This window comes from Dromiciops gliroides, chromosome 4, assembly GCF_019393635.1.
Source record: "Dromiciops gliroides isolate mDroGli1 chromosome 4, mDroGli1.pri, whole genome shotgun sequence".
Lineage (NCBI taxonomy): Eukaryota > Metazoa > Chordata > Mammalia > Microbiotheria > Microbiotheriidae > Dromiciops > Dromiciops gliroides.
In genome coordinates, this window is record NC_057864.1 from 177,866,933 (window position 1) to 177,894,911 (window position 27,979).

Below are 27,979 nucleotides of genomic sequence, written 5' to 3' on the forward strand. Positions count from 1 at the left end.
AATTTTATCTTATAAATGATTCAATCCTCTAGCACATTGAGGTGGGTTTTGTTTTTTTTTTTTAGTTCCCGTGTCATTAAATGTGTTAGCTATCCTAACTTCTTGTCACCTGCATATTTGATAAGCATGCTGTCTGGTCTGTATTGAAGTCATTGATAAATGTTAAAAAGTAGATCTGGGGGCAGCTAGGTGGTGCAGTGGATAGAGCACTGGCCCTGGATTCAGGAGGATCTGAGTTCAAATCCGACCTCAGACACTTAACGATTACTAGCTGTGTGACCCTGGGCAAATCACTTAACCCCAATTGCCTCACCAAAAACAAAAAAAAGTAGATCTGTTGGGTCCTATACTAGAAACTTCCCACTAAGTTGACCTGAACCATTAATAATTAATTTTGGATTCAGACATTCAGCTATTTCCGAATCTAACTATTTTGTTATCATGTAGATCCTATTTCTCCATTTTGTCCACACGAATAACATGAAAAACTTTCACAAATGCTTTACTGAAATCTGTATTTTACATTAACAGCCCATGATTTATTAGCCTAGTTGCCATTTAGTTTACTAACTTGTCTATTTAATCAGTTTCATTTACTAACAAATCTACTAATCATCTATTTGTGATAATACATCTGAATGCTTATCTTTAAATAATTTGGGCTATAGCATAGAAAATTATTTTGACCCATTCGTGTTTTAAGTTGTTATTCCAGGATTATGTATCATCATTGGGTTTCCTTCCCCCTTCAAAGAACAAAACAAAGAGCAATTAAGATGCAAACTGACAAAAATAATTAGGAAGGTCAGTAATCTCTATGAAGGGGTATAGATATCTCTTAACCTCCCCTTCAGTCCCTCTTAACTCTTCAACATAGTTAGAAGGCTCATTGACTTCGTACTGACAGATAAAGGTGGCAGTATTTTAGCATATGGTATGGTCTTTTGCTTCAACTCTTGTCAATGATTTGGTCATCATGGCAAAGTATGTATGTATGTATGTATGTATGTAGATTTTTTAAAAATCCCATATTACACATGAGGAAACTGAGGCTCAGTGAGCTTAAGTGACCTGCTCAAGCTCATACAACTAGGGCTCACATCTTCTGGCTCCAAGAACAGTGATAATTTATTTTACTTCATGCTACCCATAGAAGCATCAAAATGATATTCTTAACTTCATTAATGATATCCTTCAACGATTATAACTATGATGAAATTAGGTCAGTAGGGACTTGAAGGTAAGACACTAGAATGATCAGGCTTATCCAAAAAAAAATTTCAAATCTGTTGTTTGCCAAAGCCTAGGTAAAATAACTGTTTACCTACCGCTTTGTTGTTTGTTGTTTGGTACTTTTCACCTAGTCGTATTGTAGTCTCGTGGATAGCTAGTATGTATTGCCTTTCTGATTGCATTTATTTTTTTCTAAGTAGAGAAGGAGAAAATACTGCAACTATTTTTTTTAAAGTGGGAAATTGACTGCTTAGATAACATGAGGGAGTCCTGTTTATCTTTATGTATTTTCTGATGCATAGAACCCTCAAAAACTCTTATCTTCTCATCCTTGCATAGATGAATACTTTGGACTGTTAGCTATCAGTTTATTAATCCTTTCAGACTATTGTTAGGAGAGGGAGGGAGGAAACTTTGTACTGAATGGATTCATATTAATAACATGGATTAAATTTATTTTTAATGTAAAAACAAGCTTACAAAAGAAGGCTTTTTATCAATCAAGATTTGATTTTAGTCACACCAAAGTGGTTGCTTGCCAGTTTTTATTTAAAACCCTATTGTTTCTGAACTGCCCTAAGTTCTTTGGGTTAATAGTCTACCTCAGGTATAACCTCTTCTCTCTCTTGTGAATTGGTGATTTCACTTGTAAAATATTTTTGATGACTAGCCTAATTTTGGGAGGACTAAACTATGGATGACTAATCTGGGGACTTTTGACTATTTGGCTATCTGACTTCGTTAATTTAATCTGGGCTGTTTGTAAAGTTCCACCACACTGCTCCACTCCCAAATTGATAAACTAAAGATTAAAAAGCCTCTTAACCAAATAATCAAAGCAGAGTTTATTTATGAGATACTGTTGAAAATTAAGACTACAGGGAAATAAAATGTACAACCTGACTGTTTTCCTTCGGTCTCTTTCCATTGCATCCCTTTCCCACCTGCTGCAATTAGAACTTCTTGAATACAATAATAAGGGCCTTAGCAGCCTCCTGCCTCAGGGCACACTACACTTTCCCTGCTCAGCTCCTTTCTTCTAACTCCTCTTAATCTTCACTTTCTCCAACCTGTACCCTGTGCTGACCTTCTGTGCTCTTCCGCTACCTCCTGTTCTATCTGTCTGCTCCGTCCTTTGCCGCCCCTCTAATATTGTCCGCCTGCCTTTCCTCCTTGCTCCTAGTCCGAGCTCCCCTCTCCAATCTTGTCTCTCTATCTAGTCCGTCCTCGCTCCTTTTTCCTTTTGCTGTCTAACTCCCAGGTCTATATACACCTTTTCTTCTCTCCACTCAAATCTCGGGGCTTCCTTCGCCCCCACAGACCAAGCTAATCTGCCAGTCAGGGCTGCGGTTGGTTGGGGGGGGGGTGCACTCCCACTTCACGTGCCTCAGCACAGGCTATCCGGGATCTTTGGCATAGCTCCACTCAGGTCAGAGGGAGCTGGGGCTTTTTTTCCCCCCAGCTGTCTGACCTGGCATCTTGTACAGCCCACGGGGCTTTTTCTGCTCAGCTGAAGCTGAGGAGGAGGGGGAGAGACCCTGAGGACCTAAGGCTTTCTAATCTCAGCCTAAAGGTAGGGTCCCCAAATCGAAATAAATTTCCACACACTTCATATTTGTAGCTTCCACTTTCTTTTGGCTACATACAGGGCTCCACAAATCAAAGTATTCTAAGAAGAAATCATTATTGGAGCTCCATTGTTAATAAAACCATGCCTTTTGTTGTCCTTTTGAGACTTTCAGCTAATGATAAAACTTTGAATTAATTTTTTAAACCTTTACAACTTTTAGGCCTTTTGGTCTTTTTTTTTTTTTTTTTGGCAGGGCAATGAGGGTTAAGTGACTTGCCCAGGGTCACACAGCTAGGAAGTGTCAAGTGTCTGAGGCTGGATTTGAACTCAGGTCCTCCTGAATCCAGGGCCAGTGCTCTATCCACTGCGCCGCTTAGCTGCCCCACTTTTAGGCCTTTTGGATAAACTAGATCCTGATTTTCTAGTACATATTAATTTTCTTGCTGCTTTCATCTAGTGCATACTTAACTCTTACTTTGGGGGAAAAATTAGATATTTCTACCTATATATTACAGTAGTTATGACCCAGGTAGTAACTAATTTTATGTATAACTATAAGATTCTGAAATTTAGTTCTGACCCCAACCACATTTTAGTCTTTAGTCCATCTAAAATGTTTGTGAACATGCTACTGTCATGTAGTAATTTAATAATTTTATCTGACTTAAAGCAGTTCTCATATGATCATAGACCTCAGTTTGAGAGGCTCATCATACTATTGTCTTAATAGGAAAAAAGAGAAATTTCAGAAAATAAGTACTTTACTTGAGTAGTATCCTACTTTGGAGTACGGTTTAGTTCCATTTTCTTTTTTTTTCTGATAAAAGTATTTTATTTTTTTCCAGTTACATGTAAAGATAATTCTCAACATTTGTTTATGCAAGCTTTCCAATTTCAGATTTTTCTCCCTCCCTCCTCCCTCCCCTAGACAGCAAGTAATCTGATAGTTCCATTTTCATTTTGAAAGGAAAGGGAAAAAATGTGTTCCATTATTTCTTATATGATTTTTAGTATTATCTTGGTAATTGGTAATTATATTAATAGAGCTTGAGGTATAACTGGGGTTAGCCTTACTCTTAGGAAGCCATATGTACTGCTTGATTGTCCATCTACCTGAAAAATCTCTCATCAGCCTGACATGATTCCTAAAAACCCCAGCATTAGATTCTTCTTCATTTTCAAGGATTGGCTTACACAAAGTCCATATTAAAATGTGTTGCCTGGTTAGGTAATTAGACCATCATTAATATGATGTTGAGATTATTTACTAGAGTAGGTAGAGGCAGTGAAACATAGAATTAGGCCCTTTAGATAGAGAAGAGAAAATACCTAGTGCATGGAGTCAGTGCCCAAAAAGAGTAGGTCATAGTAATGTTGCACACTTAATGTTTTACAGATAGCAAAAGGGTAATATAACAGCATGGAGTGTCAAGGTGAGAAGTTAGGATTAGGATTTATCTCCTGAAGCTGAATTTCACAAAGAATCAATAAGAGATGAGTAAAACTTAGCTGTTTTCATTATAAAAAGATCATACTATAAAACAATTTAAAAAATAAAACCACAAGCAGTTGAGAGAAGGATTTTTGAGACCTATCACTGTCCTCAGTCATCTTTCCCAAGGTTCATTTACATTGTGGAAAACTTGGGTTTATTCTCCAGTTTTCTTAGATGGTCTTTGTCCACAGATATATTTGAATAGTTCCACATAATGAGATTTAATTGAGGATCATTAGGTCTAATTATAAAATAATAAGCAGAGACCACTCAAAAAACCAATTTCATTACTTTTTAGTTACTTGTATTAAAAGCTCTAACTTTTTCCCCAAAACAGAAAAGAACAGCGCCCTATATCATTAGGAATCTTCCCACTGCCTGCAGGAGATGGACTGCTTACCCCTGATACTCAGAAAGGAGTTGATACACCAGGATCAGAAAATTGGAAATTCCAAGAATTAAGCCAACCTCGTTCTCATACCAGCCTTAAGGTAAGATTTGTTTTGCTTAACTCTCTGCCCAGCACCTACCTACCTCCACCCCTTTATTTGTATATTTTAAGAATTATAGGGCCTGTCACATAGTAGGCACTTAATAAATGCTCATTGACTGCTTATCTTTTTCTTTTTTTCCTTTAGAATTTTTATTTTGCCAAATTACATGTAAAAAATTTTAACATCAATTTTTAAAAAACTTTGTGTTCCAAATTCTCTTCCTCCCTCCCTTAAGAACTCAAACAATTTAATATAAGTTATATATGTGTGGTCATGCAAAACATTTCCACATTAGTCAGGTGGTAAAAGAAAACAGAAAAAAAAACTTTCAGGAAAAGGAACTAACAAAAAAATTATGCTTCAATCTGCATTCAGATACCATCAGTTCCTTCTCTGTAGATGGATTGCATTTTTCCTAAGTCCTTTAGACTTGTCTTGGATCATTGTATTGCTGAAAATAACCAAGTCCTTCATAGCATATCATCTTACAATATTGCTATTATTTTGCATACAGTATATTTCACTTTGCATCAGCTCATGTAGGTCTTTCTGGGTTTTTCTGATAGCATTTTTTTATAGTAACTACATTTTTTTATAGTAACTACATTTATGTAGTACTTTAAAGAGAGATTTCCTTACAATAAACCCATGAAGTTGATTATTGCAACAACAGTAATAGATAGATAACATTTATATAGTACTTTATACCTGACAAAGAATTTTCTTCACAATAGCCCAGCAAAGTTATCATCACCACCATTATCAGTCAATCCTTGGCCTCATCATCATTCTGATTGGTTAATTCTTAAATGCCTTTTATCTTAAGATGTGCTTCTGATTATTATTAATGTACATGCATATGTATATAAACATTTTATACACACATGTATTATACACACTTTATTTAAGTGGTATCCTGTGTAGGAGTGGGATTAGCTCAGGATCTCTCTACTCCATTCTATCCTTTACACAGATGCCAAAATTATTTTTCTAAAATAACCTGTCTGACCACACCACACCTCTATTCAGTAAACTCCAGTGACTCCTGTTACATCTAGGATCAAATACAGAATTATCTGTTGGCATTTAAAGCATCTAACCGTACTGACCTATTTGCTATTCTTTGCACAAGATGTACGTCAATTATTTCCGTTAATGCATGTGGCCTAGGCACCCCAAACCCAAGATGTCTAAAACAAAATGAAACTCATTTTCTTTACTGATATTACCCCTCCTCCAAATATCTCTATTTCTGTTTATTATACCACCATACTCTACATAATTCAGTTTTATAACCTCAGACTTGTATTTCCCTTTCCCTCATCCATCATATACATTATGGTGCAGGTCTTATCACTTATTTCTATACTATCTCTCACATCCTTCTCTCTACTCTCTGTAATATAAGGTATTATATGAGCTATGGGGCTCTCTGTTTCTAGTCTCTCCTGTCTTGGATTCATTATGTATAGTTAGCAAGATAATCTTTCTCCAAGTTATGTCTGCCCAGAAAACTTTAGTGATTCCTCTTTGCTTATAAGATAAAATACAAAATCCTCATCCTAGGTTTTAAAAACCTCTATAGTCTGGTCTCCATCTACCTTTCCAACCTTCTTTCAAATTATTTCCAACTTCATGATCTTTACATTCTATTCGCATTGCCATTGTTCCCCAAAATTAATCTACTGTCTCTGTGCATTTGTACAAGCTATTTCCTCATTCTTGCAGCCTTTTCTCAGAAGCCTTGTTTTTCTTCAAGGCTAGTTCATTTCCTGATTTTCCTGTAAAGTCTTCCTTATTCTTCCAAGTGGTTAGTGCTTGCTCCCTCCTCACATTTCTTGAACTTTTATTTAGTTATGTACATGTGACATTCACCCAATAGCCTGTAAGCTCTTTAGGGACAGAAAATGTTTAATTTGTGTCTCAAGTGTCCATGGCACTTAATAAATATTTATTTTCTTGAATTTTCTTTCTCATCTTCTGAACTTGCCAATTTTCTAAATGCTCCCAGTTTCTCCTCTCTGCCTTCCAAGGGCTCCATTTTGAGTAGTGAAGATAGTAGGGGTGTTATTAGTTATTTTCAGTTGTGTCTGACTCCTCATGATCCATTTGGGGTCTTCTTGACAAAAATACTGGAGTGGTTTGCCATTTTCTTCTCCAGCGCATTTTACAGATGGGGAAACTGAGGCAAACAGGGTCAAGTGACTTGCCCACACAGCTAGTAAGTGTTGGAGGCCCAGTTTGAATTCAGGAAGATGAGTCTTCCTGGCTCAACACCTGGCACTTTATCCACTGTGCCACCTTGCCGCCCCAGACAGGGGTGGCAGTGGTCTTCTGAAGTTAGTGTGAGGGTGGTGAGTGGGCAAGGCCATTGAGTAGCAACAGAAAGAAAGGGTTATTTTATTTTATTTTTGTTTTGTTTGTTTTTGCAGGGCAATGAGGGTTAAGTGACTTGCCCAGGGTCACACAGCTATTTAAGTGTCAAGTGTCTGAGGCTGGATTTGAACTCAGGTCCTCCTGAATCCAAGGCCAGGCTTTATCCACTAAGGCACCTAGCTGCCCCCTAGAAAGGGTTATTTTAGGGAAAGTAATCTGATATGCTGAGTGGGTTGGAGGGATAGAGAGATTGGAGCAAGGGAAAACCACTAGGAGTCAAATGAAATATTTCTCACGTGTGGTGGCCAGACTTGGCCTTTAACAGATAATGAATTAAACAAAGAATAACTTAAAGAATGCTCTTGGACACACACGACACATCTTTAGCTTTACTTCAACAAAGACTTGGGAGACAGCAACTAAATTCCTCTGTGGTAGTCTGAGAGAATTGGATCAAGCTGCCAGCCCAGATTTTCAGCTTAGGGTTAATAAGCAGCTTGCTTCAGGTGGATACTCGGGGCCACAGGTTACAGGCTGGACAAACAGCCACCTTAGAGGGAGAGATCGTCCCCAGGGCTATAGGATTACCTTCCCTTTTTCTTGGAGCTTCTTAGACAGGCTGAAGACATTTTAGCTTGCTGTGGGAGGAAGGGCTCTCAAAGTATCCTCAATGTAACTATTGCTATTATCTGCTGAAAGTAAAGCTAATCTCCTGAGTGCTTCATTGTGCCAGAGAAAAGAACAGATTAAACTTTTCCTCCTACAACATCCTTCCATCCTTAGACTATTGAAATTATCTTTTTTTTTTTTTTTTGGTGAAGCAATTGGGGTTAAGTGACTTGCCCAGGGTGACACAGCTAGTAAGTGTTAAGTGTCTGAGGCCGCATTTGAACCCAGGTCCTCCTGACTCCAGGGCCACTGCTCTATCCACTGCGCCACCTAGCTGCCCCTGAAATTATCTTTAAAAGAAATGAGAGAGAAAGGCAAAAAGTAACCCTAAACATTTATTAGAAGAATAAAGGTAAAAAGAAAAAAATCAGTGAAGTGCTTGAAGTCATCTCCTTTAAACTAGTGCTTTTGTAAAACTCTGAGTACCTTTTGTCTTTGACTTGGATTGCCTTTTGATTTGGAAGGAACACCATTCTTTAATATTTAATCTTAAGCTGTCCTCCAATTTTTCACTATAATTTTTTCCCCATCTGTTTAGTGGGCGCTTTTCAGTATATTTCCTGACTTTTTTCCTCCTTTTTGAATACTCTGTCCTGTCCAATAATTTGTAATATTCTTTAAAAAATTTTTTTTATTTCATTAAATATTTCCTAATTACATGTTAAAATTATTTACCATTATGCCCAAAGGGCGATAAAGCTGTGCATACCCTTTGACCCAGCAATACCACTTTTAGGTCTTTTGCCCAAAGAAATCATGGAAAGGGGAAAGGGACCCACATGTACAAAAATATTTATAGCTGCTCTTTACGTGGTAGCAAGGAATTGGAAGTTGAGGGGGTGCCCATCAATTGGGGAATGGCTGGACAAGTTGTGGTATATGAATACAATGGAATACTATTGTGCTGTAAGATATGATGAGCAGGAAGAGTTCAGAGAAACCTGGAGGGTCTTATGTGAGCTGATGATGAGTGAGATGAGCAGAACCAGAAGAACATTGTACACAGTATCATCAACATTGAGTGTTGATCTACTGTGATGGACTATATTCTTCTCACCAATGCAATGGTACAGAAGAGTTCCAGGGAACTCATGATAGAAGAGGATCTCCAAATCCAAGGGGAAAAAAAAAGAACTGTGGAGTATAGATGCTGAATGTTTTTGGTGCTTTTTTTTTTTCTATTTTGAGGTTTTTCATCATTACTCTGATTTTTTCTCTTATAACAGGACTAATGCAGAAATAGGATTAATGTTATTATGTGTGTGTATATATATGTGTGTATAGATATATCTATATCTATATAGATATAACCTATATCAGATTACCTGCTGTCTGGGGGAGGGGGGAGGGAGGGAAGGAGGGAGGGAGAAAAATCTGAAATTGTAAAGCTTGTATAAACAAAAGTTGAGAACTATCTTTACATGTAATGGAAAAAATAAAATACCTTATATGTAAAAAAATATATATATTTACCATTCATTTAAAAAAAAATTGAGTTTCAAATTCTCTCCCTCCCCACCCCCGTCATTGAGAAGGCCAACAATTTAATATAGGTTATATTCCTCCCTTTTTTATAAGACAAACAATTTGATATTGATTGTACATGTGAAGTCACACAAAACATTTTCACATTATCTTTGTTGTAAAACAAAACAATAAAAACGTAGTAAAAAAGTATACTGCACTCTGCATTCAGAGTTCATCACATCTTTTTTAGAGGTGGATAGCATCTTTCATCACAGGTCCTTTGGAATTGTCTTGAGCAGAGTCGCTAAGTCTTTCACAGTTGATCATCTTTACAGTATTGCAGCTACTGTGTAGTTGGTTCTACTTCATTTTATATGAGTTCATATAAGTCTTTCCAGGTTTTTCTGAAACCATCCTGCTCATCATTCTTATAGAAAAATAGTATTCCATCAATGAGCCATCAGTGAGCTCCCTAAGAAAAAATCCCCAGAACCAGATAGATTTACAAGTGAACTCTACCAAACATTTAAGAAATGGTTAATCACAATGCTATATAAATTATTTGAAAAAAATAGGTAAAGAAGTCCTACTAAATTACTTTTATGACACAAATATGGTTTTGATACCTAATCCAGGGAGAGCAAATACAGAAGGAAAACTATAGACTAATTTCTGTAATGAATATTGATGCAAAAATTTTAAATTAAATACTAGCAAGGAGATTACAGCAATATATCACAAAGATCATACACTATGACCAATGACCAGGTGGGATGTATACAAGGAATGCAGAGCTAGTTTAATATTGGGAAAACTTTCAGCATAAATGGCCATATCAATAACAAAACCAAAGGAAAGTATGATTATCTCAGTAAATGCAGAAAAAAGCTTTTGACAATATATATTACCCATTCCTATTAAAAAACATTCCTGTTAAAAAGCATAAGAATCAATTGAGTCGCTCTTAAAATGATAAGTAGTATCTATCCAAAGCCAAGAGCAAGCATTATCTCTAATAGGAATAAACTTGAAGCCTTCCCAGTAAGGTCAGGAGTGAAGCAAAGGGTATCTGTTATCACCACTACTATTCAAATTGTACTAAAATTGCTAGCTATAGCAATAAGGCAAGAAAAAAAATAGGTAATGACGAAACAATTTAATATTTGTAGATGATATGATGGCATACTTAGAAAACCCTGGAGAATCAACTGAAAAACTGGTTGAAACAGTTAACAACTTCAGCAGTTACATGATATAAAATAAACCTACATAAATTATAGCATTATTATATACCACTAGCAAAACTCAGTAGCAAGTGATAGAGAAATTCCATTTAAAATAACCGCACACAATATAAAATACTTGGGAGTCTATTTTCTAAGGAAACCCAGGAATTATATGAGCACAGTTACAAAACACTTCACACAAATACAGACAAATTTAAAGAATTAGAAAAATACTAATTGTTTGTGAAGACGCCAAGTCAGTATAATAAAAATGACAGTTCTACCTAAATTAATTTACTTAGTGCCAAACTAATCAAACTGTCAAATAATTATTTTATTATGCTAGAAAAAATAATAACAAAATTTCTCTGGAAGAACAGAAAATCAAGAATATCAGTGGAATCAATGAAAAAAAAAGTTAAGGATGATGACCTTGCAGTTCCAGATTTCAAACTATATTACAAAACAATAATGAGCAAAACAGTATGGTACTGGTTAAGAAATAAAGTGGTAGGTCAGTGGAATAAATTAGGCTCACAATACACAGTAGTAAATGACCATAGTAATCTAGTGTTTTATGAAACCAAAGATCCAAGCTTTTGAGGTAAGAACTTACAATTTGACAAAAATTTCAGAGGAAACTGGAAATCAGAAACTAATCACAGTTTGTAATTATCTTGACAAATATTGACTTATTAGAATCTTCCTTCTATGTTTTACAGGACTTATATTCCTATTATAAGTACATTTAGGTCATTCTCCTAGCTTGTAAAAATACTGATTCAGGTTGCCTAAATGGAGATTATTAGAAGAAATTAGAATGGGATAAAAGAAGATATGAAAATCTACATGTAGCACTTCTTGTAATTTCTACAATTCAGTAGTATTGTGCACCATTCTTATATTAACTTTTCGTCCAAGATGGAGATCAGAGCCCTTTTCATTTTCACTTTTCCTTTATATGATTATTATATACAGTCTAAAATCTCAAGGTCTAGAAATTAGTAAAATGAAATTCCATTGTCATTTGAATTGCCTAACATTAGTGTTTTAGCAGTATTAATAAACTGTTTTGATGCCTATGACTTTGAAATTCTCAGTATTTCTTAGTTATTACCAAAGTAGGAAAAGGGGCTAAAGTAAAGAAGAGGTGTTATTGCTAAGACCTTTGACTTTTTATTTTTAAACTATTACTTTCATTTATTGTTACCATTCAGTGAAGTATACAAAATGTTTTCAAATTGTTTGTCTGGAAGTTGTATTTAACCAGCAAAAGGAAACAAGTTTAACATATGCTAAAGTGATATTGTCTGCACCTTCTGTGAAATTTAAAAATTGCTGACCTTTGAATCGCTTCAGCAGAAATACTGATAGGAGACTGATTTGTTAGGTTTTGTGTCAAGTTAATGGGCAATGCGTGCTGCATTCTTGTGTGGATGTGCTTAGCATACAGAAAAGAGAATGTCTGAACATAACTCACATTCACCTTGAAGTTTTTTCTTTCTACTTTACTTGAATAAGTTTGGAAATTATTTCTGTTAGACTGAATTTTCTCATTTGAATCTGTATATAGTAGTTGGACTTTATTCCTACTGCTCTACAGTGAGTGATTATTATTATTAGATTTTTCATCAGCATAATTAAATATATTTAAAATACTCAATCAGCAGTTCCTAAATTTGGGAAGGTATTATAACACTAATAATCTAATTTTTTACAGTATCACCCTTTCTGCCTTTCTCCCCCCCAAAAAACCCTGACAACACCAAATGAAAGTCATTTTTTAAGTTAAATTTCTTGAAGTTACTTTAAGCTTTGAGAATTTTGTGGCATCGTTTACTACAATAACTGAAGCGACACAAATATTACAAAAATATTTTGGAAAATATACTGTAATAATAAATATGGTAATGAAATGAGAATAGTTTGGGAGGTTTTGCCATTAGAAAAATTTTAAACATTACCAGTGAAGGTGATATGAAATATTTCCCGTGTATTTTCTGCTTCTCCTTCCTCATATAAAAAGGAGATGTGGTGGTATGCAAATTATTTGGGGAAAGTATTAATTTAGATATGGTTTAATGCATGTGTGTAATGCACATGTGTGTTGTATGTATGTATACAAACATACACACAAGTACATTTCTATTGACAATAGGCTGGCCCAGAAGGATTGACTAGATGAAATTGGATTGAGCTGATTTCTTTATCTTTAGTTCTTTGACAGTTGAGTGCTAGCTAGTTTTCATGTCATAAAGTGTTTCATTACTCTCTCTTGTTGTGTTTTGAAATCTATAATTTTTAAGCATGGCTGTCATTCCAAGGACATTTTTTTAAAAAGTTGTATTTCTTAAAGAACACACTTAATCACTGTCAGAGTTATTGCAGAGGCTATTTGTGTGGACAGGCCCAGGGTTTCATAAAGATCAATCCACTGCATCGTGAGACAGATCCTTCACACTGAAACAAAAATAAAGTATGGTTAAAAAAAAAATAACAGCTACAAGAACAACTGCATAATAGCCTAATTAATCCTCAGGAAACTTAACCATTATGTCCAGTCAACCATCAGCCTATCACTATCACCATTTGTTACATTCTCTCTTATACACGTTGCTGAATGAAGATGGAGGAAATCATGAAACTGTTCTGTGTCCACTGCATTTTGGGGGGGGGGGGCGGGGCAATGAGGGTTAAGTGACTTGCCCAGGTCACACAGCTAGTAAGTGTTAGGTGTCTGAGGTCAGATTTGAACTCAGGTGCTCCTGAATCCAACACCTCTGTTTTATCTACTGCACCACCTAGCTTTCCCCCCCTCCCCCACTGCATATTTATATTACACAACCTCAACTGCTATACTTACTGTCCCACTCTCCACACCATCTATTCCAAACCTTCTCATCCCTCTTCAAACTCTCACAGCTGGGATCCTTGCCTTATATTGTACAGAAAAAATTGAGGCACTTTACCATCTTGTCCTTTCTTCCTCATCTCCTATCCTCAGGTGCCTTCTGCCACTAGCTCCTCCTTCACCCCCATCTCACATGATGAATTGGCCTCACTCCTTACCAAGGCTAACCCCTCAGTTCAAGTGTTGTAATTCCATCTTTTGTCCTCCAATGGAGGACATTCTTTCATTGGTTTTCAGTCTCTCCTCTACTGGCTCATTCTCTACTGCCTACAAATATGCCCACATCTCCCCTATTCTGAAAAAATCCTCACATAATTATCATTTTGTTCTCTATTCTACCCTTTGTAGTTAAACTCCTCAGAAAGGTCTAGGTGCCTCCACTTTCTCTCCTCTCATTCTGCTTCATTCCCTTACAGTCTGGTTTCCAGCTTTATCATTACACAGAAACTGCTCTCTCCAAAATTACTAATGACCTCTCAGTTGCTAAATCCAATGGCCCCTTCTCAATCCTCGTTCTTCTTGCCCTCTCTACAGCCTCTGACACTCTCTCCTTCTTGATGCTCTCTTCTCTAGATTTTCAGGATACCATACCTATCTGATTGCTCACCATAGGGGTCCCTCAGGGGTCTGTCCTGGGCCCTCTTCTCTTCTCCTATACTACTTCTATACCATTTCATTTGGTGATTTTATCACCTCCCATGGATTTCATCAATGTGCTGATGATTCTGAAATCTACCTTTCCTGCCCCAACCCCTCTCTGTGGACCTCTAATCTCAAATCTTCAGTTGCCTTTCAGACATCTTAAACTGACCTTGTCTAAAACAAAACTCCCCATCTTTGGCTCCAAACCCTTTCCTCTCTTGTCTTCCCTTAATAGGAAAGATGGAATGCAATATCATCATCCCAGTCCCACAGGCTCACAACCTAGAGGTTACCACCATCTCTCAATACCCTCCTCCACCCAGACCCCGTCTCCAGCTGTCATCACGGCCTCTTGATTTCCCCTTGGCAACATTTCTGGAATAGACACTGTTGTATCCTCTAGTACTGCCATCATTCTAATGCAGGCCTTCATTGCCTCATACCTTCATTACTACAGTACCCTGCTGGTGGCTCTGCCTTTTTCCAGTCTCTCCCTACTCCAGTCCATCCTCTATTCAGACATTAACATGATTTTCCTGAAGTTCAGGTCCAGTCATGTTACTTTCCTACTCAGTAAACTACAGTGGCTTCTTATTGCCTCCAGGAAAAAATATTTGTTGTTCAGTTGATCAGTCAGGTCTGACTTTTTGACCCTGTGGACCAACTTTCCATAGGGTTTCACTATATTGGGTTAGGCCAGTGGTTATATCAATTGATCATTAATGCCCCACATAGGTCATCAGAGTAGACAGACATTTTGTTAATGCTATGTAACATTGGATGGAGAACCTGAATATATATGTGGGTGTGAATCCTAGCTCTTCCAATGACCAACTAGGTGGGCCCTAATGTGTCAAGGGATTTGGGGATGAGAATAGGATAGGAGGGAGCCTTAATTTTCTCAGTAAAGTGAGAGGCAATATTGTAGCTGAGAGAGTAGGGGAGGTGCAAGAGACTCGAGGGGAGAAGAGAAGGGCTTCTGTGGGGAGCGAGATGAAGTCAAGTCCAACAAACATTTAAGTGTTTACTATGTGCTAAACACGGGGATATAGATAGAAATAAAAATAAAGATTGTCTTTGCCCCCCAAAGAGCTTACATTCTAATCAAGGAGTATGATACATAAAATCTGTAACACGTAAAAAGAAGCTAACACAGAAGGGTTTGGGAAGGGAGGAGAGGCTTGGTGGTAAAGTCTGGAGAATGAAGGGTGGTTAGTCTGGGCCTTTTCTCAAAATGAACATTCTAGGGGGAACTCAGCCAGTGTGAGGAAAAGGCTGCATGGCTGGAAGGAAGGAGAAAGGCAGCCGAAGCCTAGAAAAAAAAGTGGAGGGATAAAAGAACTGCCTTTTATTCCTCCATTGGGAGAAAGAGCCCAGGTTGAGGTTGGATAAAATGACTTTGCAGTGTACCTGGCGAGCCTGGCTGTGAGACTTCAGCAGCTCTTCATTAGGAACAGGAAATAGATGGTGCAAGTAATCTGGAGCTGAGGTTTGGCAGGAGATTAGCCAAAACTAATGGGGGCAAGGATTCAAGAGCAGAGTACAGTGTGGAGTTGGAGATTGGAAAGTTAGGTCATAGCTGGGGTAAGGGATAGAGGGATTGGAGGTCTCAGTGAGTGAAGACTAGATTTAAGAGGGGTGAGTCATAGGTAGAGTTGGAATGACAGGAGGCTCTGATCAGATAGGGGAATGTCTGAATTTCTAATTACGGAAGTTCTGGACCTTGTGGGTAATGTTGAGATTTAGTTTGTGATTATCTCTGTGTGACTGAGGTAAGAATGAAGGGATCAAGATATTTAAGGGATATATTATAGAAAAAGTTAATATCAATGAGTGATTCAGTTAATATGCATTTATTAAAGTACCTGTCATGTGTAAACACTGCCAGGAATTTAGAAATATTAAGACAAAAAAAAAAAAGAAAATCCCAGCTTTCATATAGCTAGCTTGTGTTCTCCTGCAGAATTCGGAGTGATGTTTCACCATCAGTCTTGATAAGCACCATGCTGGGGAAATGAAGGTAATAGTAAAATGGTCCCCACCCTCAAGGAGTTTACTGAGGGAGGGAGGGAGAGACAGAGTTAGAGACAGAGAGGGAAAGAGAAGGGGGAGGAGAAGGGAGAGAGGAGGGGAGGAGAGAGCGAATCGGAGGAGGAACTGACAGCTATGGGGATGAGAAAGGGCTTCTTATAGAAGGTGGCACTTGGCTTGATTTTTGAAGGAAAGAAGGGGCTCTAAGAGGTGTTCGTGAGGAGGGAGTGCCTTCCTTTCCAGGGTAGCAGAGAGCTAGTGCAGAGACGCAGAGGATGATCAGCCAGAAGGCCGTTTTGGCTGAACTGAAGAGTCGGGAAAAGGAGTAATGCTTAATAAGGCTAGAAAGCTAGGTTGAGGCCAGGTTGTTAAGGGCAAACAGAGAGGTTTATGTTTGATCCTAGGGACAATTAAGAGCCACTAGGGTTTATTTCTAGGCAGGTTGGAAAGGGGAGGGGGTTGGAGTGATATGATCAGACTTATGCTTTAGGAAGATTATTTTATCAGCTGTATGCGGAGTGGATTGAAGTTAAGGAGACTTGAGACAGGGAGTACCAGTTGAGAGGTTATTGTAGCAGTCTAGGGCAGCCAGGCTGTTGACTGTGTGAGTGTACAGAAGGGAACAGATTTTAAAGGGATGTTTTAGAGGCAGAAATGACATGATATGGCAACTGATTGAATATGTGGAGTGTGTAAGAATTAAGAATAACTCTGTGACCCTGGGGGACTGGAAGGATGGTAGTACACTTGGCAGAAACAAGGAAGTTCAGAAGAGAGGTGAGTTTTGGAGAAAAGACAATGCTTTTTGTTTGGACATGTGTTTGAAATGCCTATGGGTCATTCACTTTGAAATGTCTAATAGGCAGTTGGACACAGACCGCCAAAACTCAGGAGAAAGGCAAGGGCAATAGAAAGAGAGAGAGCAGGGTATCATCTCCATGGAGAAAATTAAACCCAGGGACATTTGAATCCTGAAGACTGGGCTCCAGACCTGCCTCTGCCACATACTGGCCTTGGGTCCCTGGAGACCATTGTCTCAGCCTCACACAGCTAAGATTAGAAGTTTCCAAGAAGCTGCTGATCTGCTTTGCTAGAAGTTCCTCATTGGGACCTCTCTACTTTTTTTTTTTTTTTGGCGAGGCAATTGGGGTTAAGTGACTTGCCCAGGGTCACACAGCTAGTAAGTGTTAAGTGTCTGAGGCTGGATTTGAACTCAGGTCCTCCTGACTCCAGGGCTGGTGCTCTATCCACTTCGACACCTAGCTGCCCCACCTCTCTACTTCTTAATGAAATCATAGGTCTGATAGCAAAAAAAAAGTTTGGCTGTTCCTTCCTTGCCTAATTTATCTATGGTATCACCCTTTATGTCTAAATCTTGAACCCATTTTGACCTTATTTTTGTATAAGGTGTAAGATGTTGGTCTATACCTAGTTTCTTCCATACTATCTTCCAGTTTTCCCAGCAGTTTTTGTCAAATACTGAGTTCCTATCCCAAAAGCTGGAGTCTTTGGGATTATCAAACAGTAGATTACTATAGTCATTTACTACTGTGTCTCCTGTGCCTAACCTGTTCCATTGATCCACCACTCTATTTCTTAGCCAGTACCAAATAGTTTTGATGACTGCTGCTTTATAGTATAGCTTCAAATTTGGTACGGCTAGCCCACCTTCCTGTGCATTTTTTTTTTCATTAGTTCCCTTGATATTCTTGACTTTTTGTTTTTCCAGATGAATTTTATTATTATTTTTTCTAACTCTAGAAAATAATTTTTAGGTAGTCTGATTGGTATGTCACTGAATAGGTAATTTAGGTAGAATTGTCACTGTTATTATATTAGCTTGGCCTATCCATTCATAAGCAATTGATAATTTTCCAATTACATAGATCTGATTTTATTTGTGTGATAAGTGTTTTGTAATTGTATTCATAGAGTTCCTGGGTTTGTCCTGGCAGGTAGACTCCCAAGTATTTTATATTGTTAACTGTTACTTTAAATGGAATTTCTTTTTCTATCTCTTGCTGCTGAGCTTTGTTGGTCACGTATAGAAATGCTGATGATTTATGTGGGTTTATTTTATATCCTCTGACTTTGCTAAAGTTATTAATTGTTTAAAGTAATTTTTTTTTAGTTGATTCTTTAGAATTCTCTAAGTATACCATCATATCATCTGCAAAGAATGAAAGTTTTGTTTCCTCCTTGCCTAGTCTAATTCCTTTAATTCCTTTTCCTTCTCATATTGCTATAGCTAACATTTCTAGTACAATATTAAATAATAGAGATGATAATGGACATCCCTGTTTCACCCTTGATCTTATTGGGAATGCACCTAACTTAATCCCGGTTACATATCTCAATAGATGCAGAGAAATCATTTGACAAAATACAACACTCATTCCTATTAAAAATACTAGAGAGCATAGGAATAGCTGGAGCTTTCCTTAAAATAATAAGCAGTATCTACCTAAAACCATCAGAATGTATTTATTTTCAACTACACACACATAGACACACACACACAAACACATTACTTGATCAGATTGAATATGTCTGCTTCTATACTTCACATCTGTGCTCTCATTGATGGGCTACTACCTCTCCTAGTGGAGATCTCATTCCTTTTCATCTTTTTTTGGAGGGGTGAGGCAGTTGGGGTTAAGTGACTTGCCCAGGGTCACACAGCTAATATCAAATGTCTGAGGTTGGATTTGAACTCAGGTCCTCCTGACTCCATGGCCAGTACTCTATGTACTGTGCCACCTAGCTGCCCCTCATGCTTTTTCATCTTTTAGGATCCTGGGATTTGTCATCCTGTAAAATCAACACAGGGAATTACCCCCCTTTGGTCGGAGCATGTATCTCTTGCCATTATATGGGTGAAACTGGAACACTCAGGCAGTACGTTTGGTTATCATCCCTTTACTCTCACACTAAATGAGGATGATGACAATGATAATAATACATAGCTGGTGATAAAGCTAAAATTCTAGCTTTACTGTCTAAAATATCTAATGAGTGGTCGCCAATAAATTCTAAGCTTTAGCAAGAGTTAGACTTTTAAGCATTTATTAAGGAGAATAAGAATTTGGTAGAGAGAGAGAAAAAGGCCTACGTTCATCTATCTATTTATTAAAGGGAAAGCACATTTCTCACTCCCTTCTCCACTAGAGTCCTCAGGAAAGAGCCCCAGTCAGAGCGCCAGGCTCTTCCTCCTTCCTCCCTCCAGCAAACGTCACTTCCTGACGCCAAAGAAAAGACACATGGTCTTGCCCTCAAAGACCTTCCTTTCATGGCGGAGCTTTTCTACAGTAAGTCTCCAGCAGGTGGTGTCATTCCAATCGTTACACTGGTCCATCTCCTTTCCAGTCATATATTTCTTCAATATAGTATCTTTGACTCCACTTCTTCTGTGTTTTCATTAGTAATATACTACTTATTTCTTGATTGTTTAAAAAAATCTGTGAATATTATTTAATGTTGTCTTTTCAGTTTTCTGTGACTCTAATTCAATAATTTGATATTTTAAAATTTTATTGGGGGCAGCTAGGTGGTACAGTGGATAGAACACTGGCCTTGGATTCAGGAGGACCTGAGTTCAAATCTGGCCTCAGACACTTAACACTAGCTGGGCAAGTCATTTAACCCCAATTGCCTCACCAAAAATAAATAAATGAGCATTTTATTGGAGAATTCTCTGGGTAACTTGACTTTCCAACATTTTTATATACCCATTCAAAGTAAGACTGAGTTATTCAAATGTATTTACAAAGTATGTTTACAATTTTTAGGATGAACTTTCTGATATTAGCCAAGGAGGATCAAAGGCAACTACTCCAGCATCAACAGCTGCTTCAGATGTTGCAGCAATTCCTCCTGATACTCCTTTGAAGGAAGACAATGAAGGATATTTGAAGGCTGCAGATAAATCAGAGATAGGCAAGCATATTGAAGTACAGGTAGCTCAAGATACTAGGAGTGTGTCGATTGGTAAGTGTCTCCTAGTTTTCTTTCTGTAGCATCTGTGGTTGAGTGAGAATGCCAGTTTAAAAATGAGGCTTTGGTTGTGGCCTGTATCAGTGCTAAACAAAAACTTATCTTACCCAGTAGCAAGCAAAGTCATGGTGGTGGATAACCTTAAACCAGCCTTAAAAAATGACAGAGGTAGGGAAAGGAAGGAGAAGGAGGGATGCAAGGAGGGAAGTTTTGGCTTGGGATACCCAGCCTTTTGTACCCTGAAGAAGCTAGAGAGGCTGTAACTTGTGTTTTCTTTTCTCTGTTTTGATCTCACCTCTGATAAAACATGTCAAGTATACTCTAATTCTTTGTGTTCTTTGGAATGTGAAAGTTCAAGAGAACTCTTAAAAATATTTGTAACTTAATGATAATATGCAGACATAGTTACATGATATACTCATGGCTAATGCTTACATAAAAATTATTCTTTTCTCAGGCTCTAATGAAAATGAAGATAAATCAGAAGTGCAAGCAATCATTGAATCCACTCCTGAGCTGGATATGGATAAAGAGCTCAGTGGATATAAAGGCTCAAGGTACTTCAGGATATTGCTTCTGTTACTTAGCCCTTTCATTTAAATGCAACAAAGGCATGAGATACTTATATTCTTTTTTTCCTTCTACAAGCATCCTGCCTTCAGTCAGTTTTTACATATTTAATTCTACAAGGGGAAATTCAGGTACTTTGCTATGGACTAACAATGACAATAGTTGTGGTGGGGCAACCAGATGGCACTGTGGATAGATAGAATACTGGGCCTGAAATCAGGAAGACTCATTTTCCTGAGTTCAAATCTTACCTCAGGTGCTTACTAGCTGGGTGACCCTGGGCAAGTCATAACCCTGCTTGCCTCAGTTTCCTCATCTGTAAAATGAGCTGGAGAAGGAAATGGCAAACCCCTCCAAGTGTTGGGTTTTTTTTTGTTTTGGGTTTTTTTGTTTTTTTTTTTTTTTGCAGGGCAATGGGGGTTAAGTGACTTGCCCAGGGTCACACAGCTAGTAAGTTTCAAGGGTCTGAGGCTGGATTTGAACTCAGGTACTCCTGATTCCAGGGCCAGTGCTTTATCCACTGTGCCACCTAGCTGTGCACCCCGGGGGGGGGGGGCAGTGGTTTTTACAAGTGGTTTTGTTTGATCCTCATAACCATCCTCAGAAGCAGGTGGTATTAATTACCCCTATTTTACAGAGGAGCAAAATGAGACTGAGAGAAGGTTACTGGCTTGCCTAGGAGCACATAAGTGGGAAGTATCCAAGGCAGAATTTAAACTGAAGTCTTCCTGACTAGTAGGTGCAACACTATCCACTACAACACTTAGCTGCCTAGTTAAATTAAGTTAATGAATTCCTGTTCCTGTTATTCCTGAAACTGAACTCTTTTGTACGTAAGAAAACTGCCTATTGGTTGCTTTATACATTTGTCATTTGTCAGCTACTAGTGGATGCAAGGATCAGGACAGTGTCTGGTTGTTGTTGTTGTTCAGTCATGTCTGGCTCTTCATAATTCCATTGGGATTTGCTTGGCAAAGATCCTGATTTACCATTTCCTTCTCCAGCTTACTTTACAGATGAGGAACTGAGGCAAACAGGGTTAAGTGACCTACCCAGGGTCAATAGCTAGTAAGTGTCTGAGGCCAGATTTGAACTCAGGAACACTCATCTTCCTGACTCCAAGCCCAGTGTTCTATCCTTTGCACCACTTAGCTGCCCCTTCCAGGGCAATGTAGAGATGTAGAAAATGACAACTCAGGGTTAATCGTGGGTTCAGTGAAGCAACAAGTTGGTGGTAAGGGAGGTGTTTCATTCAGGACAGCTAGCAGTGTTTCCTAATTGCTTCTGCATGTCTTCCCTAATCTCCTTATGTTATTATATGTGATAATCACAATCAATGATTAACAGAGGAAAGACATCATCTTGTGTGGCACTCTCCCTAGGTAGATTATTTATTTGTGGGACTGATAAAATAAGAATTAGTTAATACTGTATATTTGAAATTACACTAAAATTCAAGGCTTTGGGATAATTTCTTTCATTCATTGTTTAAGTCTAAATTTCTGCACATCTTAAGACAATTATCCTGATAGATTTTTGTGGAAACCTCATTCTCTTGTTCCTAACTCCCTGCAAATGTTGACTAATATTTAATAAATTCTCTGAACTAAAAGTCCAAACTTAGAAAGGACCTACCCAATAATCATTTATGTTATATTGAAATTAAATAATTGTTTTATTCCCAAATAATGTAGCTCAAATATCCATTTTACAGTGTTGTAAAAGACCATAATTGTTTGTTTTTCTTTTGCACAGTACTCCTACCAAAGGTATAGAGAATAAAGCTTTTGACAGAAATACAGAATCTCTCTTTGAAGAATTATCTTCAGCTGGCTCTGGCTTGATTGGAGATGTAGATGAAGGAGCAGATTTACTGGGTATGGCAGCTTGCGCAAAAAAATTCTTTTTTTACTGGTCAGAAAAAGAGTTTCCAAATTTGTGAATGTATAAAGCCTTCTGAACCCGATTACTCCCCTATAAGGGCTGCTACAACTCTCATAGCTTATTGTGAAGGTGATATTTGTGATAATGGAGGTCTTAAACAAAAACCACTCTTGAATAAATCCAAAGACTAGCTTTATTTGAAGATGTATTTGTCTTCCTTATTTTACAAGAGCTCTCATTCTTAAAGATAATAAATATTTTAAATAAGTAACATTCTGATTTTAAAATTTATCTTCTGAAAATATAGATTTTCTTTAAAAATAATTACTGAAGCAACTTAAATGACATGATCAAATATTGTAGTTTGATTTCTTTTTTTTAAACATAAGACCGGGGGACAGCTAGGTGGCGCAGTGGATAGACACCGGCCCTGGAGTCAGAAGTACCTGAGTTCAAATGTGGCCTCAGATACTTAACACTTACTAGCTGTGTGACCCTGGGCAAGTCACTTAACCCCAATTGCCTCACTAAAAACAACAACAACAACAACAACAATCATAAGACTGGAAAATTTTTTTTAAACATAATAATGGAAAACTTGGTTTTCCATTTAGCAAATACTCTTTAACGGGAAAATAATAGCTTGCCTCTAGATCTATATTTCCTATGGCTCAAGAAAGTTTAAACTTAAGTGTTGTGTTTATACCTTTACCTTTTTGGTTAATGAGCCTAATTTTCCAGGTGTTTGGTGGTTGATAAATAATAGTTCTTAGATTTTAGTCCTTTTTAGCAACTCTGAATTGATAAACAAATCAAGAGTGCTTTAAATAAGAAAGCTAGAAATGACAAGTTACAAAACATTTTTCACTGTCTGATAGATTGATATCAATCCATCTGCCCCTTGCATATACTAGCCTATAGATTTCCTTAAACTACCATCCCCTTGATAACTAGGTCATTTTGCTTGATCACTTTCTAATAATATAAAAGTCAAACGAGAAGGTGTGTATCCTTTATCTTGATTCAAATAGATGAGTATCTTTTACTCTGCTAAGTTTTTGTAAGTTATCAGATCTTCTCTTCCAAAACTATGCAAGGGTATATTTTTTATTTTTATTTTTTTTAGTGAGGCAATTGGGGTTAAGTGACTTGCCCAGGGTCACACAGCTAGTAAGTGTTAAGTATCTGAGGCCGCATTTGAACTCAGGTACTCCTGAATCCAGGGTCGGTGCTCTATCCACTGTGCCACCTAGCTGCCCCAAGGGTATATTTTTTAAATCGTCCTTCCCACCATCAAAAATGATGGGTTTCTGCCTATGAAAAACAAAAAACCTAACCTAAGATTATGTTTCGTTTAAGAATTTTAATGAAACCCGGGCTATCCAAATTTCCATTAGGTTTGTATTGCTTTTGGAATGGAAGAAACATTGTGTTTCATTTAAAATGATACTTTTCTTATCTATTTATTCATGTTAATCATATCTTGGAAATTTATTTCAATAGAAATATTTATTGGAAGTATGTTTTTATTAACTATACATTTCACAGAGTACAATATATGAATGTGTTTTCCATATTACATCTTGAATGTTTTGGGGCTATAGTGCCATCTGTTAATATCCGGTTTGGTTAACCATTTCTTTTCTCTCTCATTTGAAATTAATGTGAGCTTAGTTATTAGTCTCCTAAAATAAGCTAATTGAGATTCTCCAATGTCTTTTCTCTTGGGCTGCTTACCCAGGGGAATATTCTGGTGTGTATGTTTTTAAATGCATTCAACTTGCTGCTTCTACAGCTAGGCGTTCTTGGCTGCTGTTGTCATTCAGTGCATTCTCTTCATTTTTCTGCTCACTGATATTTTTTGCCCTGCATATTTCTTCAGCTTTTAAGCCTTTTTTCCCAATTTGTGTAAAAATTTCAGCAAACATGGTTAGCTAGGATTTTTCTTTTTTGCAAACTAAACTAGAGTCTCTTTCTTCCATGTATGTACTTTTATTATTAAATTATTTATAAAGAAATTATTTCATACTATGTTAATGCATGTTTAAGTATTTAAATGTTAACTAAAAGGCTTAGTTTGAATTTGAAATTTGGAGCCTTTTTCAGTATCTGAAGACAAAACATTTCTTAACAGTGAATAAAATAGATGTCAGATTAAACTATTTCTGATTTTAAATTTTAAATTATTTTAAAAATATCTTTTAAAAAAATTTTATGGAGCCTAATCGTTTTATCTAATATGTATTATTTAGTGGGGAAAGGAAGAGAAAGAAATAAGCATTTATATAATGGCTACTATGTGCCAGACATTGTGCTATATACTTTTTGTAAATGTTATCTCATTTGATCTCAGTGAGTGAATCCCCTTCTCTTTGAAGACACTGATTCATTTTTTTGTTTTATATTTAAATTCCTTTTAACTATTAAAAATATTTTCTTCATGAGCGGTTTGCTAACTTAACTATGCTTTCCTTAATTATCTCTTTGTGGTCTTTTGACCCAACAGCCCCCTGACTGAGAAGTTAAAAATATTGCAGTTGTCATTGCAGCCTTTTGTTTCCAGAAACTGCTTTTGAATACTTCAGGGTCAGTGCAGTATGTGGGTTGTGGGTGTGTGTCTCTGTGTCTGTGTGTACACAAGGGAGACAGAACACACATACTTTTTTAAAAAACCTTTTTGGGGTTTATATGAGCCCTCTAATCATAGTTTTACCTCCATTTTTCTTACTGTGCTACAGGTGGAAACTTTTATTTTCCACAAAGTTAACTATGGAAGTTGTTTCTTTGAATGTAATGTATGTAGATTTTTTAAATGTCTCTAAAATTACCAAACCTGATCATAATAGATTTGACACTTTCATGAAAAAAAAATCTACTACAAACCAACTGATTTACAGACTTTAATCTAAGCATATTTATTTTCAATATAAGGCAAAATAGGAAAAATATTTGTTTGGACTTCAGAGTTTGCAGCATTCCTGGAAAGGGCTTACCAATAGTAGGTCATCTTCCTAAGCCACAGAACACCTTCTCCATCACTTCTCCCTGCCCTCACATTAGTGTCCTCCAACCATACCATTGTGATTCCCAGTCTTTGTTATATTAGCTGTGTTTTTCACAAAGTTCATAAAACTATATAGGTAATCTACACTCATACTGTTTCTTACATGAAACGTTTCTTGTTCTTTGTTTTTGCTCTACACGGGATGCATGGGCTTTAAGACCATAATTTCTTGGGTAAGGTGCCATCTGCTTTGGGGTACTGCAAAGCTTTTTCACTTTCGCTGTCTTTTGTTTAAACATTCCCTCTATTTGTAAACTGTATTTTAATGTATTAGAAGCATAATCTACCTTTAAAAAAAAGATTTGAATTCAAGCCCTTAAGTTAATTTATACTATCTACATATGATCTAAAGTATATTATACAAAGTATATGAGTACATATATATAACATAAAGTATAAAGCTTTTCAGATCTACTCCTTTCATTTCCTCATTGATATTTTTAGTAATTCAAATTGACTCATGTTTTTACATCATCATCATCATCATTTCATCTAATTGTTAATTGGGTTGAGTGTCAGCTCTATATAAACTACAATCTCCTGTTTTGATATTTAGCAGAATTCTTGATTTAAAAAAAAATTATCTATGGAAAGGGAAGAAAACATCAATTATGAAGGCTAAACTAATACAATTTGTGGCCTGTTGTGCTGGAAGTTTTATAGGTGCTTAATCTATGGGGATGTTTGCCAAATGAAATTAAAAACAAACGGGTTAAATATAAAATAATATTAATGATTAGCATAGTTTTAAGTTAGCCATTTTTAAAACTAAATTCACTATTATCTTTTTTCTTGTTTTGAAGGAATGGGTCGTGAAGTTGAGAATCTTATTCTGGAAAACACACAACTCTTGGAAACCAAGTACGTATTCACAGAATTTTAATCAAACAAACTAAAGTTTCATCAATTACTTCAACCACCTCTTCTCTTCTCCATTTTTACCTATATCTAATTAGAGCACATGCTATATATATAGTGCATACATTTGCTTCTTTTGGTGCACCCTAGGTCTTGATTCCTTTCTGGCCTTTGTATGCATGTCAGTCTCCGTTTTGGTGGCTTGTCTTGGAGACCAAGTGGTGTGCTTACCTATAGCTTCTCAGTTTCTGACATATTATAATGATAATAGCAATAGCTTGCATTCATATAGCATTATTAAGGTTTTTTAAGCACTTAATATATGCTATTCCATTAGTCCTCACAACAACCCTGTGAAGTAGATGCTATTTTTCTAATTTTACAAATGAGGAAACTGAGGCTCACAGAGTTGAAATCACATAACCATAGTCACATAGCTATATCTGGCACATAGCTATATACATATCTGAGGCCAAGGTTTGAACTTGGGTTTTTCTGACTCCAAGTCAAGTGTCTTATCCACTGGGCTTCTTTACATGTCATATCTAGTTTCATTCTTATAACAACCCTGTGAGGTAGAAGTGTTATTGTTATCCTTATTTTATACATTTTAAAACTTTGGCGGGGGAGGGCCAATAAGGGTTAAGTGACTTGCCCAGGGTCACATAGGTAGTAAGTGTCAAGTGTCTGAGGCTGGATTTGAACTCAGGTCTTCCTGAATCCAGGGCTGGTGCTTCATCCACTGTGCCACCTAGCTGCCCCCATGCTTATTTTATAGATGGGGAGACTGAAGCTGAGAAAGGTTAAATGACTTACCCCAAGTCCCAGGCCTACTAAATATTGAAGATGATATTCACCTTAAGTCTTTCTGACTCCAAGACCAGTCATCTGCTAAACCACCTTGTTGTCACATCCTAAAGTCTGGTCAATTTCTCAATTCCACAATATTCATTAAATTTGTATTTTTATGAGACAAATGGATTGAAAATAAGATGGCTTCTGTGCAAGGACAGAATTTGCCCAAAAGTTAGATTTCCCAAATTCCTTTGCAATTTGTTTGTGTCTTTATGTCTTCATTAAAGACAATGGTTACATGAGTTGTTTTTCAGGGCAAGTCACCAAGAGTACTTTTATTAAAACCATCTTAAAATATTTTTTTTCAGATTTATTTTTACAATTGCTTTGTTTTCATTGTTTGCATTGTGCCACTTGTTTAATATCTTATTCCTCTGAATGGGAAGAGGCCACGATATACACCAGAATTTTTCTTTCACATGATTGTTTCCTATATTTTTTCTGTTTGCAAAAACAGCAATGGGTAACCCTTAAGTTTTCCTCTGTTGTTACCATTTAGTTCTATTGCAGTTAAATGCTAAGAAAGCAAGCACCGCTTTGGTTTTCTTTGACTATAACACAAAGAAGCCTAATGGAGTGACCTTGGTCGAATCTTAGCTTTGACAGTAAGTTGTGGGACTTGGAGCCAGTGGTTTAACTTC

General features: G+C 36.9%; 1 protein-coding gene across 16 annotated transcripts in view; it reads left to right on the forward strand.

Moving 5' to 3' along the window:
• Window positions 1-27,979, forward strand: part of SPAG9 (sperm associated antigen 9) — a 149,585-nt gene that overhangs the window by 84,721 nt on the left and 36,885 nt on the right. For 6 of the 16 annotated variants that reach the window (XM_043962935.1, XM_043962939.1, XM_043962936.1 and 3 more), the window contains 5 exons: window positions 4,636-4,789; window positions 19,903-20,101; window positions 20,565-20,664; window positions 22,433-22,554; window positions 26,429-26,486. In XM_043962935.1, coding sequence (XP_043818870.1) covers window positions 4,636-4,789; window positions 19,903-20,101; window positions 20,565-20,664; window positions 22,433-22,554; window positions 26,429-26,486 — 633 coding nt within the window. Of the gene's footprint in view, window positions 1-4,635; window positions 4,790-19,902; window positions 20,102-20,564; window positions 20,665-22,432; window positions 22,555-24,302; window positions 24,315-25,783; window positions 25,799-26,428; window positions 26,487-27,979 lie in introns of all 16 variants that reach the window. The other 10 variants (XM_043962930.1, XM_043962937.1, XM_043962931.1 and 7 more) reach the window with 3 other exon arrangements.